Source organism: Esox lucius, chromosome 7, assembly GCF_011004845.1.
Source record: "Esox lucius isolate fEsoLuc1 chromosome 7, fEsoLuc1.pri, whole genome shotgun sequence".
Classification (NCBI taxonomy): domain Eukaryota; kingdom Metazoa; phylum Chordata; class Actinopteri; order Esociformes; family Esocidae; genus Esox; species Esox lucius.
In genome coordinates, this window is record NC_047575.1 from 49,483,367 (window position 1) to 49,497,375 (window position 14,009).

General features: G+C 44.5%; 1 protein-coding gene across 2 annotated transcripts; it reads right to left on the bottom strand.

Annotated features, from left to right (window-relative positions):
- Window positions 1–1,703: 1,703 nt before the first annotated feature.
- Window positions 1,704–12,182, bottom strand: nle1 (notchless homolog 1 (Drosophila)). 2 transcript variants are annotated; one of them, XR_004575979.1, is made up of 14 exons: window positions 12,081–12,182; window positions 8,994–9,139; window positions 8,591–8,811; window positions 8,025–8,104; window positions 7,371–7,447; window positions 6,800–6,897; window positions 4,120–4,312; window positions 3,610–3,745; window positions 3,439–3,485; window positions 3,161–3,363; window positions 2,552–2,711; window positions 2,397–2,467; window positions 2,193–2,304; window positions 1,704–1,957 (listed from the first exon to the last, which is right to left on the bottom strand). XR_004575979.1 is itself a non-coding variant. In XM_034293360.1 (13 exons), the coding sequence occupies exons 2-13, from the start codon at window positions 9,126–9,128 to the stop codon at window positions 2,292–2,294; spliced, it is 1,434 nt and encodes a 477-aa protein (XP_034149251.1). In that variant the 5' UTR covers window positions 9,129–9,139; window positions 12,081–12,182; the 3' UTR covers window positions 1,704–2,291. The 2 variants fall into 2 exon arrangements, 1 of the variants encoding a protein (XP_034149251.1); XM_034293360.1 differs by having other exon boundaries at window positions 1,704–2,304.
- Window positions 12,183–14,009: the final 1,827 nt, after the last annotated feature.

Below are 14,009 nucleotides of genomic sequence, written 5' to 3' on the forward strand. Positions count from 1 at the left end.
GGCTGTGATCTAGCCTGTGGCTGGTAAGAGTATTAAAATACAGATATTGTTTCATAGAAGTTGTTTCAGAGGGGAAATAAACTCAGTATACTTAGTAACACATTTGGGGAACTGTAGGAATGAGGACTCATATTCCCTGGTTATTCATAGAATTTATTGATTGTAAGCCTGCTAATCATCAAAATTAACACAAATACAGAAAATCTATGAAAAAACTATGGATAGAGGATTATTTCGTATCAAAATGTTTTCAGTGCCGCTCCAGAGCTCTTTCATGACCCCCAGGGCCAAACCAGTTTGTGACCCCCTGTTAGTTACTAAAAGTTAAGACTGTTACTAAAATGAGTTGAGATATCAAGTGAAGTGTGGTTTATTGGTCGCATAGTTTAGGTTTAGCAGATGACCAACCTTTGTTCCTGGCTTCTGAACTATCCAGCAGAATGACAGATAGTAACCTAGACAACCCACTTGAATCCCTTCAGTTCATAACAGCTAGTGGTTGTGATTGGGCAGTGTTCTAATTGGCTGGTTCTCTTATTGGCTGGTGTCCTAATTGATCTGTGACAGTGTATTAGTTTGACCCAGAAGAGAGGAATACATCCCTGGTTAGGGGCATGTCAGGACATCACTATATTCAGACAACATTGTTATAACATATATACAATATCATACTTAAAATGTCATTAATAGGCTAGCTGTGTATGTGTAGTGGCTTCCACTGAGCAAAAAGCAATCTGTATTCACAGGTTTTACACTGTAGCATGACATTTAAAGGCAATGTTCCCCAAGGTCACAAAAAACAAATGCATGTATCAATTCAATTGAAATATACTTTGAAATTAAATTTCAAGCGCACAACATATTTTACCAGGAAAGTAAATTAAGAACAAAATCTCAAGGCACTGACCTTTGTCTGGATATGTCCATTTGAGACCATTATGTGATGTATTACCAGGGTAAAGCTGAGTATTATAGTATGTATGAAGACGCAGGTGTCCGGTCATGTATCGGTGTCTGGCCGCATTTGGATATCTGTGTTTCCATGGTAACGTACAATTGGCACTGAGGCCTTCAATGTTTGCCAAAAGCCCTAAACATCTTTACCAAACCAGTTAGCTTGAAAATAAGTTCAACTTTTACATCACTGTACTAAGCTAGGGGGAGTAAAATTCATTAATTTAACCATTTATGTTGTCTTTTTTTTACTAAACTGAATTTTTTATAGATATGAATTGACGTTCACAGTGTTTCGCTGTTGTTTTTCTACTAAGATGTCTGGACATGTATCAGTTTTAGATTGGGATTCACTCCAAACCTACTGTAGGGAAACACGTAGCGGTCCTCTACATTCTTTTCCAATTAAACACAGGACACAAGCACTAATTGGTAAATTATACTCAGAAGTCAAAAGCAGTGTGCTTCTTTACAAGGTGGTCTGGAATGAATTATTTGGTCTACAAGTTGTGAAAATTATTAACTTTGCTTCCCAATAAACAAGTGGTCAATAAATCACTGTCCTTTCTTGAAGTTGGTTCAACTAAACACTGTTTTATTTGAAGTCGAATTAAGTAATCATTGTCAGTTATTCTAAACAGAGTAAATTGTAGGCAAACCACACCATCAAGATGCCGTAAAAGAGGTTGGGATGCCCTGAACTACAGCTTCCAACACAGACACCCAAAGATTACGAGGGACTCAGAACATCAGGTATCTACTGTTTTAATAATGAAACACTGATTTACATAGTGTGAATACATAAAGTACTGAATCAGACTCAAACCCAATCTTCAGGCAAAGGGGACACAGGAAGTTTACTGCAGAGTAGGAGGAGCTTAGCCCCAGCGGCTGGATGACTGACGGAGAAGATTAACTCCAGTCAGGAAGGCTTCATTAGTGAAGACTGAACCAGCTGATGAGAGTGGAGCTCTTCTCAACATGGGTGGACACAAACATTTACCTGTGAGGGCAGTCATTGGTCAGCGGGGTCAGCCCAAGGCAGGATGTATTAGACCTTTATTAAGCCTGTTCCAGACCAGCTGTAACAAGTCTGTTCTACACCAAAACCTGCCTGCTGTCAAGTTGCTGCCCCCCACCTCCCTGCCTCACACAGGGAGTATACTTCACCCCAATCACAACGAGCAGCAGAAACCAGCAAGCATGGTGGTTGTTTCACACTAAAAGCGGCACAGTACCAGGAAGTATCTGCCTCCTGTCAGTCATCCTGGCATCCTTATTGGTGGAGCCAGGGGCAAGCGAGGCACATGATTGGTTGGTGAGGAACAGTGGTGTGGCTACCTCCTCCATCTGGTAAAAACAGGAAATAGATCAGTCAGTCTGTTCAACAGACTGAAGGAGGGGGATGTGATTTCATCTGTGTGTCTGTTTGTGTGACTTACATTCTAAGACACTTGTCTTTGCCTCCACTGACTACTCTCTGACCATCTGGACTCCAGTCCACAGCAAACACCTGAGACAGAGAGGGACAGAGACGTGTAGTAAGTAATCTGCTACACAACTGAAGTGGAGATGTCCCGTGCTGCTCCTCTCCTACCTCGTCTGCGTGTCCAGGCAGGTCGGTGTGGAGTTTTCCAGTCTTGATGTCCCAGACCTTCAGTGTGGAATCACTGGACCCACTCACCAACAGCCTGCTGTCTGCTGACCAGGCCACCTGGTAGACCGCAGACACATGACCACGCAGAGACTGGAGATACCTGGAGAGGACACACACACAGAGAGACAGACAGACACACACACAGAGAGACAGACAGACACACACACAGAGAGACAGACAGACACACACACAGAGAGACAGACAGACAGACACACAGAGAGACAGACAGACAGACACACACACACACACACACAGAGACAGACAGACAGATAGACACACAGACAGATAGATAGACAGACAGACACACAGAGACAGACAGACAGACACACAGAGACAGACAGACAGAGGTGCAGGGATATTAAAAGAGACACTACCCCTTACAGGTCCAGTTGTACATTTACCCTAAACTTTACCCTGAAGATAGAATATCATTTTTCAGGGACCTGTTTGTCAGGTTTTTTTTATCCATGTGGGGGGATATTTAAGCCTGATCTGGTGGGTGCACACACACACACACACACACACAAACACACACGCGCGTGCACATACTTCCCAGTGCGCCCGTCCCAGATCTTGATGGACTTGTCAAAGGAGGCGGATGCGAGGAGGCGCGTGTCGGGGGAGAACAGGACCTCGTTGACCAGGGCACTGTGACCCGTCAGCCTGGCCAGAGGCTTCTTGTCCTCTGCAGGGCTCCACAGGAACAGGGTGAAGTCATCAGAGCCCGAAACCAGCCGCTCTGGAGCAGAGCCCTGAACACAGTACCAGGGTTAGAGATCAGGCAGACAGACAGGCAGACAGGCAGGCAGGCAGGCAGGCAGACTTACCCTAACTTTGTTGTATCTTTGTAAGGCTTTCTCTTTGAGCTCCTCCACTGTGAAGAAAACAGACAACTATGTTCAATATCTTTGTGATCCTCAGCTATTAGAGAGAGTGAGGAAGACAGAGACCTACAGACAGAGAGAGAGACAGAAAGACAGATTGAGGGATGTATTTACATGTCCCAGTCTGGTCCTGGGGGTTGATTGTAGCGTCAGCCGGTTCGAAGGCTCCAGTTCGCAGCACGTAGTCGGTACTGAGAGCCAGAGTGTTGACCCAGTGGGCGTGGCCCTGCAGAGTCCTGCACTGGACACCCTGAGGGGGGGAGAGGCGTCAGAATGTCTGCCTCCTAAACAGGCCTCTGCACAGAGAAAAGACTACTGCTGCCCAGCGTTAGAATAGCCCAGGGTTAGGGTAGCTCAGGGTTAGAGTTACCCAGGGTTAGGGTAGCTCAGGGTTAGGGTAGACCAGGGTTAGGGTAGCCCAGGGTTAGGGTAGCCCAGGGTTAGTGTAGCTCAGGGTTAGGGTAGCTCAGGGTTAGGGTAGCTCAGGGTCAGGGTTACTCAGGGTCACTCAGGGTCAGGGTCACTCAGGGTCAGGGTTAGACATGCAATTGCTTTGCCTAGCATTGGTCATCTGAATGTAAACTTGAAGAAAAGATCCTGCTACAACGTCCCCAACTTTCTTACATCTGTGGCCCTCCAGACTTTGATAGTGCGGTCTTGTGATGAGGTGTACAGCAGTCCGTCTCCACCCCACTTCACACAGGTCACTGACTGGGTATGACCTGTCAGGATCCTCTCACAGCGACCCAGGACTACATCCCAAACCCTCACCGACCCGTCCTTACTGCTGCTGGCCAGGTACCGACACTCTGGGTTACTGGGGAAGGAGAGATGAATAAAGTCACATACAGCTGTTAGAACACAACAGGGAGAGTAAGACAGAGGCAGTAAAAAAGGAGTCAACTCCCACAGGTGAGGAGAAATAATGGTGTGTATTAAAATGAATCTACACTGCTCAAAAAAATTAAGGGAACAATCATCACAGTATAACACCAAGTCAATTACATTTCAGCGATATCAATCTGCCCAGTTAGGAAGCATAAGCGATGGTGAATCCATGTCACCTGTTTTGGTGCACTGGACAATGAGAAAGTGAAAACAGGTGCACTGGAGAGGCAACAGCAAGACAACCCCCAAAATGGGAATGGTTTTGCATGAGGTGGCCACAGACAATTGCTCTCTCTTCATCCTTCCTGACTGATTCTCCTCCAGTATTGCATTTTCCTAGTTTCTTTGTCACTACTGGTAGCATGAGGTACCTGCAGCCCATTCAAGTTGCACAGGCAGTCCAGCTCCTCCAGGATGTCACATCCATATGTGCCATCACAAGAAGAGGTTTACTGTGTCTCAGTACAGTCTCAGGAGTATGGAGGAGATACAAGGAGACGGGCCGTTACACGAGGAGAGCTGGACAGGGCTGTAGAAGGGCATCAACCCAGCAGCAGGACCAGTATCTGCTCCTTTGTGCGAGGAGGAGCACTGCCAGAGCCCTACAAAATGACCTCCAGCGGGCTACTGGTGGGCATGTTTCTGACTAAACTGTCATAACATCCCAGAGGTTCACAAGTAGGAACAACCTGTGATTTGAATTGTTTACCTTGATTTTCGGTTTGAGTTTGAATCCAGCCCTCAATCGGTTGCTGATTTTGGTTTCCATCTACCATTGTTATTTCATTTGATCTCAATGAATTACACAATCTACAGTAAAGATTTTGATCTTTAATATATTTCATTCATCGAGACCCGATGTGTGATTTAAAGGGATAGTTCATCCAAATTTCACATACCAACAGAAATTCCAGAAGGCCCATATAGTAATATTTTTCAAACAAACCATTTGTCAGCTCTGTCCCAGGCAGTAATTGGCATTATTAGCATCATCCAAACTCATGAATGGAAACAGTTTGTAGTTACTGCAAAGCGGCATTGCGAGCAGAAAACTACTCCAAAACACTTCAAACTACATTCAGTAATCTGTCAATGTAGCATTGATTTTTTAAAACTGTACACTGACGAAACAGCCGTCGGAACTGGCTGAATTCAAACTGGCACTAGCGAAATATTTCCTATAGCCACAATACACAGCGTCTGTTCTTCAGTAGTGAAATCATGGAGGAGATGTCACTAACCATAACCCTTAAACCTCAACAAGCTATGTGATGATAGGTTGCTTCGCCTAGCTTTTTAAAATTGCTGCTAGTTTCCATGTAGGTATATTACTGCTATATTTTTGCTTTATATATTAATTATTAATATTAATTGGTTTATTAATTATTACTATGTAGATGTCGTGTGCCATGTCAAAAGAATTTCTATTGTGCAGGACGACGCTTTGTTACTAGTTGCGTTTGCTAAATAAACTTAGAACTTTTGGATTTCCTTTGGTCGATGTCGTCTTCTGCCTGCTCGTGGATCTTGAGTTAATTAAATTCTACCTGCTCTGCAATTGTGACAATACCTCTGCCTCTCCTGAGTTATAGTATGGGAGAATCAATGTTAATACAGAGGATTGTGACAGTACCTCTGCCTCTCCTGAGTCACATTGTGGGAGAATCAATGTTAATACAGAGGATTGTGACAGTACCTCTGCCTCTCCTGAGTCACATTGTGGGAGAATCAATGTTAATACAGAGGATTGTGACAGTACCTCTGCCTCTCCTGAGTCACATTGTGGGAGAATCAATGTTAATACAGAGGATTGTGGCCCTGTTCACTTAGAAGAGGACTATAGTCGAATGCGATTCCATCAAGTTACCCAGTTCAACCCGTGGAGACAAGACAGATTGTAAGTAATATTTCTGATCGCTATGTTATAATACACAAAGTACACATTGCCTCAGGATATTCTAGGCAAGTGTTGGGGATTAATGTGTTCACCATCACCAAGGTGACAGTACCTGTTCATTTTAAATGAGAATTATATTGCGAATAATTATTATTATATACAACATTGTCATATTCTTTGAGGTAAACAACACCAATTGTCTTAGTTTGGAGTGTTTTAGAGCTGTTTTCCTCTTGCAATGTAGCTTTGCGATATCGGTATGTAGGGTTTCTATTCATGAATATATACGATGCTGATAACACTAATTTCTGACTGAGACAGGGCTGAATAATGGATTGTTTTAAAATGACTCCATGTGCCTGAAGGACCAACAGGGAGGAAGAGACTGTCATATGATTTCTGGATGAACTACCCCTTCATTTCTTTGAGCAGTGTAATAAATTGTATCTAGTATCATCTACTCTGACAGGTAAAGATAGATAATTGTATGTATAAAATTGTATCATCATCTGGTCTTACAGGTGAAGAGGTTCCCAGCAGATCCATGTAATCCACTTGGTGTGTCCAGTCAGAGTCTTCCCAATCTGTTGTCCGGTTACGGGGTCCCAGATACAGATCTGTTATTGATATTGATTCACATCTGATTAGGTATACATTTATTATGGATATACAGAGCTGTTATATAGATACAGATCTGTTATTGATATAGATACACATCTATTACTGATTAGGTATACATTTATTACGGATATACAGAGCTGTTATATAGATACAGATGTGTTCTAAAGACACAGATTTATTTTAGAAGCGACATGGTTTTTCTTGATTTCAGCCTTTACATAAACAAACTGCATTTCAGTGTGTGTAGACTTTTGATATCAGCTGTATGTGTATATATATATATATATATATATATATATATATATGCTGCTGCTTTTAAACATGTTTTAGCCGGCGTGCGTTCTTGTACCTGGTCCTTCCCCTTTCAAATGTTTTACCCAGTGGGTTGGTACTTGCATTACTGTTGGGGCATGAGCAAGTGTGTGTGTGTGTGTGTGTGCGTGCCTGCGTGCGTGCGTGTGTGTCTGACCTGGCTGTTCTTGCAGCCCGAGGCCAGCTTCCTGCCATCAGGTGACCAGGAAATAGTCAGCACCCAGTGGGAGTGGCCTAGAAGAGGGGAGGAGACAATGAGCATAAAATCACTGAAAAGGTTTGTGGAGTACAAGGGTGGGATTGATTAGTTCAATCATACACTAATTTGACAGGGTTATCAACATAATGCCTGGCAATGAGACCAAACAGGAAAATGTTAATACTACAAACACATCCTGGGTCATAAACCCAGCTGACGGTAGGTCTGTCACATCCCGGGTTTTAAACCCAGTTGACTGTAAGTCTGTCACATCCCGGGTTATAAACCCGACTGACTGTAAGTCTGTCACATCCCGGGTTATAAACCCGACTGACGGTAGGTCTGTCACATCCCGGGTTTTAAACCCAGTTGACTGTAAGTCTGTCACATCCCGGGTTATAAACCCGACTGACGGTAGGTCTGACACATCCCGGGTTATAAACCCGACTGACGGTAGGTCTGACACATCCCGGGTTATAAACCCGACTGACGGTAGGTCTGACACATCCCGGGTTATAAACCCGACTGACGGTAGGTCTGACACATCCCGGGTTTAAAACCCAGTTGACTGTAAGTCTGTCACATCCTGGGTTATATAGTGTGTGTGTGTACCTCTGGAGGTATGTTGTGGTGTCTCTGTGGTCAGGTCCCAGAACCTCACTGTAGTATCTCCTGAACCACTGGCCAGGTACCTAAAGAACACACACACACACATTACAACACACACACACACATTGTACCAACCTAGAGAGTTTAACAGAGGAAGAAACAGCAGCTTTTTAACTGGGGATTTACATTCAACTGCAGTGGATAAGTAACCTACCACGTACAAATAAGTGGTTAGGTTTAGTGTTTAAGTATCAGTGATTAAGTTTAGAGTAGGGCATTAGGTTTTAAAATTAAGTGATTAGGCATTAGTGGTTAGGTTTAGGCATTCAAGGTTAGGTTTTGAGTTTGGCATTAAGGGTTAGGCACTAGGTTTAGGGTTAGGCATTTGTGGTTAGGTTTAGGCATTAGGTTGAGGTATTATGGGTTAGGTTTAGGGTACCACTTACAATTGAGGTGTTTGAATTTGGGTTTGTGTTAGGATGAGGCATTAGGTTTAGGGTTATGTTAGGTTTAGAGTACTGTGGTGAGAATTAGGCTAAGTGGAAAGGGGTAAAAGCGCAGGGTCTTACTTCCCGGTGGGGCTGAAAGCCGTGGAGATGACGGCCTCAGTGTGTCCCTGTAGTGAGGAGGTGCAGCGAGCTACAGCCCGGACCCTGAACACAGCCTGGGGTTGGTACACTACAGGAAGGACCGCCTCAGTCTCCGCCCCCAGCGCCTTCACACACACCCTCAGACTCTCCACAACTTCTGCCTCGCCACGCACAAAGAAAGCCAGAGGGACGGGCTCCTCCTGGACACGGGGGGAGGGGGGGGGGAGAGAACGAGAGAGGGGCAGGAGGCGGTAAGACAGCTTATGAACAGGTAGAGAAGGTTGGTTACCAGTGAAAAGAGATTAGCCTGCAGAATGTGTATCCACAGAGTGGCTCTTGCATGTCTGCCTGCACATTGCTGCATGCGTGCGTGCGTGCGTACCTTCTGTAACAGTGCGTTGCAGACTAGTTGTAGTTTATCAGGTGTGATGTCAAGGGGCACGTCAAAAGGAGAACCCAGCGGCTCCCCTGTCTCATCCTGGAACTGAATCAACAGCCGTTCCACGTCTCCCGACATCTTCTCTGGTTCTGGGACAGACAAGGAGGTCAGGGGGCTAAAGTTAGCAGTTACCGGTCTGGTTCTGGGACAGACAAGGAGGTCAGAGGGCTAAAGTTAGCAGTTACCGGTCTGGTTCTGGGACAGGCAAGGAGGTCAGGGGGCTAAAGTTAGCAGTTACCGGTCTGGTTCTGGGACAGACAAGGAGGTCAGGGGGCTAAAGTTAGCAGTTACCGGTCTGGTTCTGGGACAGGCAAGGAGGTCAGGGGGCTAAAGTTAGCAGTTACCGGTCTGGTTCTGGGACAGACAAGGAGGTCAGGGGGCTAAAGTTAGCAGTTACCGGTCTGGTTCTGGGACAGGCAAGGAGGTCAGGGGGCTAAAGTTAGCAGTTACCGGTCTGGTTCTGGGACAGACAAGGAGGTCAGGGGGCTAAAGTTAGCAGTTACCGGTCTGGTTCTGGGACAGGCAAGGAGGTCAGGGGGCTAAAGTTAGCAGTTACCGGTCTGGTTCTGGGACAGACAAGGAGGTCAGGGGGCTAAAGTTAGCAGTTACCGGTCTGGTTTAAACACTGCAGTTAGTTAGCTACCAGAGATAACTAAAAACAATTAGCTATGATTCTAAGTCAGAGACGGGCAACTCTAGTCCATGGGAGTGGATTGGGAGCTCCGAAACACACCTGACAGCATAACTAATTCGGTCAACAGGTATGTTAGCTACAGGCATAGGAAGAATGTGACAGTAATCAGGCATTCAATGACTGGAGTTTCCCATCTTCAATCACATTTATCAGAGAGGAAGAGGCCAAACGGGTTAACTGACCAGAATCTGTGCAGCATAATAAGCCTGTTGTGTTTGAGTTTACACAGGACTACACAGGCAGCACTCTAAAGTGCATTGTTTAATATCCTGCCTGTAATACTAACTAGACTGAATACAAACAATGACACGACTTGTCTTCGTTATATCCAATATCTCTGATAATTGTAAAAGAAGCTTTCGCTTGCTAAATGGCTCAAAGCCATGTTGATGAGTTCCTGTATTTAGTATGTAACGGAGGTAGATGCCGTCCCATTAAGCAACCAAAATATAACCTGCTCAAAAGACTTAAGGGAACACAATCATCACAGCATAACACCAAGTCAATTAAACTACAGGGATATCAATATGTCCAGTTAGGAAACAAAAGCGATTGTTAATCAATGTCACCTGTTTTTGAGCAAATGAAAGTGACAAACAGATGCACTGGAGAAGCAACAGCAAGACAACCCCCAAAAAGGGACTGTTTTGCAGGTGGTGGCCATAGACAAGTGCTTTCTCCTCATCCTTCCTGACTGATTGATTATTCTCTTGTTTTGTGTTTTGATAGTGTCTTGTCACTACTGGTAGCATGAGTTGGTACCTGCAGCCCATTCAGGTTGCACAGGTAGTGCAGCTCCTCCAGGATGGCACATCCATACGTGCCGTCACAAGAAGATGTTTGCTGTGTCTCCAAGTCCAGTCTCAAGAGCATGGAGGAGATACCAGGAGACGGGCCATTACACAAGGTGAGCTGGACAGGGCTTTAGAAGGGCATCAACACAAGCTCCTGTGTGCGAGCAAGTACAGGCGGAGCACTGCCACAGCCCTACAAAATGAACTCCACCGGGCTACTGGTGTGCATGTTTCTGACAAAACTTTCAGAAACAGAGGGTGGCATGAGGGCCAACGTCCTCTAGTGGGACGTGTGCTCACAGCCCAGAACCATACAGCTCGATTGGCATTCGCTAGAGAACACCAGAATTAACAGGTCTACCCGTGGCGCCCCATTCTCTTTACAGATTAGACCGTGTTCACCCTAAGCACACATGACAGACGTGAAAGAATCTGGAGATGCCGTGGTGAACGTTATGCTGCCTGCAACATCATCCAGCATGACCAGTTTGGCAGTGGGTCAGTGATGGTCTGGGGAGGCATATCCTTGGAGGGTCGCACAGACATCCACGTGTTAGCCAACGGTACCCTGACTGCTGTTAGGTACCGGGATGAAATCCTCAGACCCACTGTCAGACCTTATGCTGGTGCAGTGGGCCCAGGGTTCCTCCTGGTGCAGGAGAATGCCCAGCCTCATGTGGCCAGACTGTATAGGCAGTTCCTGGATGACAAAGGCATTGTCACCCCTCTGAGCCTGGGTCCTCTCTAGGTTTCTTCCTAAAATTCAACCTTCTTAGGGAGTTTTTCCTAGCCACTGAAATTCAACACTACTGTTGTTTGCTCCTTGGGGTTTAAGGCCGGGTGTCTCTGTAAAGCACTTTATGACAACTGCTGTTGTAAAAAGCGCTTTATAAATAAATTTTGATTGATTGATGCCATTTACTGGCCCTCACGTTCCCCAGACCTGAATCCAATTGAGATCCTCTGGAACGTTATGTATTGGTTGATCCAATGCCACCAAGTAGCACCATTGACTGTCCTTGAGCTCGCTAATGCCCTGATCCAGGTATGGGAGGAGATCCACCAGGACACCATCAGCCGTTTCATCTGGAGCATGCCCAGCCATATCAGGAGTGCATACTGGCATGTGGGGTCATACACAATACTGAGTCACATTACGAGTTGCCGGGATGAAATTCACGCAAGTTGGAACAGCCTGTGATTTCAATTGTTTACTTTGATTTTCGGTGTGGGTTTGAATCCAGCCCATAAAGTGTTGCGTTATAATTTCTTTTGGCTGTGTATGTATAATAACATGCGATATCTGTAAATGGTAGCTAAGTAGCCAAAATAAGTAAAACAAACTAACAGCAGGAATTAGACATTTACATTCATATTTGTATACATAACTCTACGTGACAGAAAGCTTTGTAGGGTATCTAGCGTTTTAGTGAATTTAAGTAGCCTACAACAATCACATCCTAAAACGAGACCACACACCAGCCATTTAATCCAAGCCATGGTACAACATCAAACATTACGTAATGATAAATTCATAACTACCTTATCAGACTGTTCCACACTACTTTTGATCACTACTAAAACATAAAAAATTTGCCACACGTGTGTATGAACTGCACGCAGTGGATCTACGTAGCAAAGGAAGTAACTTGTACGTCACTAAAATGCGACTATCTTTGATGGTTTAAAATATAGCGCTCCCGTGGGGAATGCAGATGTACATTGTTGCCATCTGAACTCCGGGGACGAAAGAATAACCAACGATACCCTGACCAATTTGGAATAGATGCAGACTAGTGATGGGAGAATTAAGCTTTCTGATGCATTGAATCTTTCCATCAAATTGGGTCGAAAATAGCTTTATTACTAATGGCTTTTTCAACACAGTGTATGGTGGCATCTGCTGGTCAAAATAATGTATTATAGGTGACTTCAGAATGCTGTAGTGCAGAGACAACGCTGTGAAAATGATTGAGACTTTCCACAATAAATAACGAACGAAACCGCATTGTTGTTTAACTTACCAGAGGGGTGTACAACGAAGCGAGGTAACTGTGTTATACCGGTAATTTCAGGGGTAACTTTGTGACGTCGTGTGTAACTTCCCGATAACCTTAACCCGTACTACGAAAAGTGGATACGTTTTACCCGAGGTTTACGCTGCGTCTCTAAACTGGTAGCAGGTTTTCTGCCTGGTTAACTCGTTACCCACAAGGGCGTTGGTTTGGTTTGGACATTGGTGGGGACACTTTTTTTTTTATTACTATTGTATGTGCTATCGGTGTTCCTGCCCTGATGGAAGCTTTTGTGCACACACGCACAAGATAGGCTACTGAATAGTGTTAGACGGAGGTGTCAAAAAAGATATGTTTATTCCAAGTTCAGTTAGAGAAAGAGCCTTACATTCGACATGTAGTTAACCAAAACAAACTCTTAGTCGACTAGCTAATGTTTTCTGATCAGCTGTTTCTTCACGCCTGCATGCAGGTGTAGTGACACAAATGCAATGTACGTTTTTTCCTATATTTGTGACAATAAGCTATATTACTTTGCAAATACCGGAGTGAAACTATTATACGAACAATTACAGGTTTACATTAAGTGCTTTTGTTGTTATCTGAACATAATTCCTGTTATCATTACTTGCACGTTACATTTGCTTCCAACTGTTGGAAAGTGCAACCTTTTACTTCTTGCTATATATGAAAGACCCAAACACATGCATATGTCTGTCAATGACTGACATGTTGGCAGATCTCTTTTAGATCAATGGCGTCCAGGTTTTCCCTGTATAAGAAACAGATACCCATATATCCCTGTATAACAAACAGATCCCCACATATCCCTGTATAACAAACAGATCCCCACATATCCCTGTATAACAAACAGATCCCCACATATCCCTGTATAACAAACAGATCCCCACATATCCCTGTAATGACAAACAGATACCCACATATCCCTGTATAACAAACAGATCCCCACATATCCCTGTATAACAAACAGATCCCCACATATCCCTGTATAACAAACAGATCCCCACATATCCCTGTATGACAAACAGATCCCCACATATCCCTGTATAACAAACAGATCCCCACATATCCCTGTATGACAAACAGATCCCCACATATCCCTGTATAACAAACTCCAACCTTGGCTGTAGCCATGTTTCCTGTATACATATCACATCAGGAGCCACTGGACCATCCACTAGAAATTGCTTGAACTCCTGTCCATTAGCCAACAAGCTTCGAGCATTCCACTGCAGGATGACCACCATAACTATGTACCACTGATACATGGCTCCTGCCTTGGCTGAATGAGGTCCTCCTGTACCTCTTCCCATGTCAGCCCACCATATCTAGGTGCCTCTCTGCTGCTATAACTATAAGCCTAATCCTCTCCGTCTTAGATTCAATCTTAGCTGTACTATTTATTGCACCTGTAATAAACGTAACCAGTTGTCTC

Excerpts from the sequence above, each read along its gene's own strand:
- nle1 (XM_034293360.1), bottom strand. The coding sequence starts at position 9,128 with ATGTCGGGAGACGTGGAACGGCTGTTGATTCAGTTCCAGGATGAGACA. Across the intron at positions 3,746-4,119 it reads AAGTCTGGAGGGCCACAGAT|GGTGTCCAGTGCAGGACTCT; the intron begins GTAAGAAAGTTG and ends TCCCCCCCTCAG. Across the intron at positions 3,486-3,609 it reads CCAGGACCAGACTGGGACAT|TGGAGGAGCTCAAAGAGAAA; the intron begins GTAAATACATCC and ends TTTTCTTCACAG.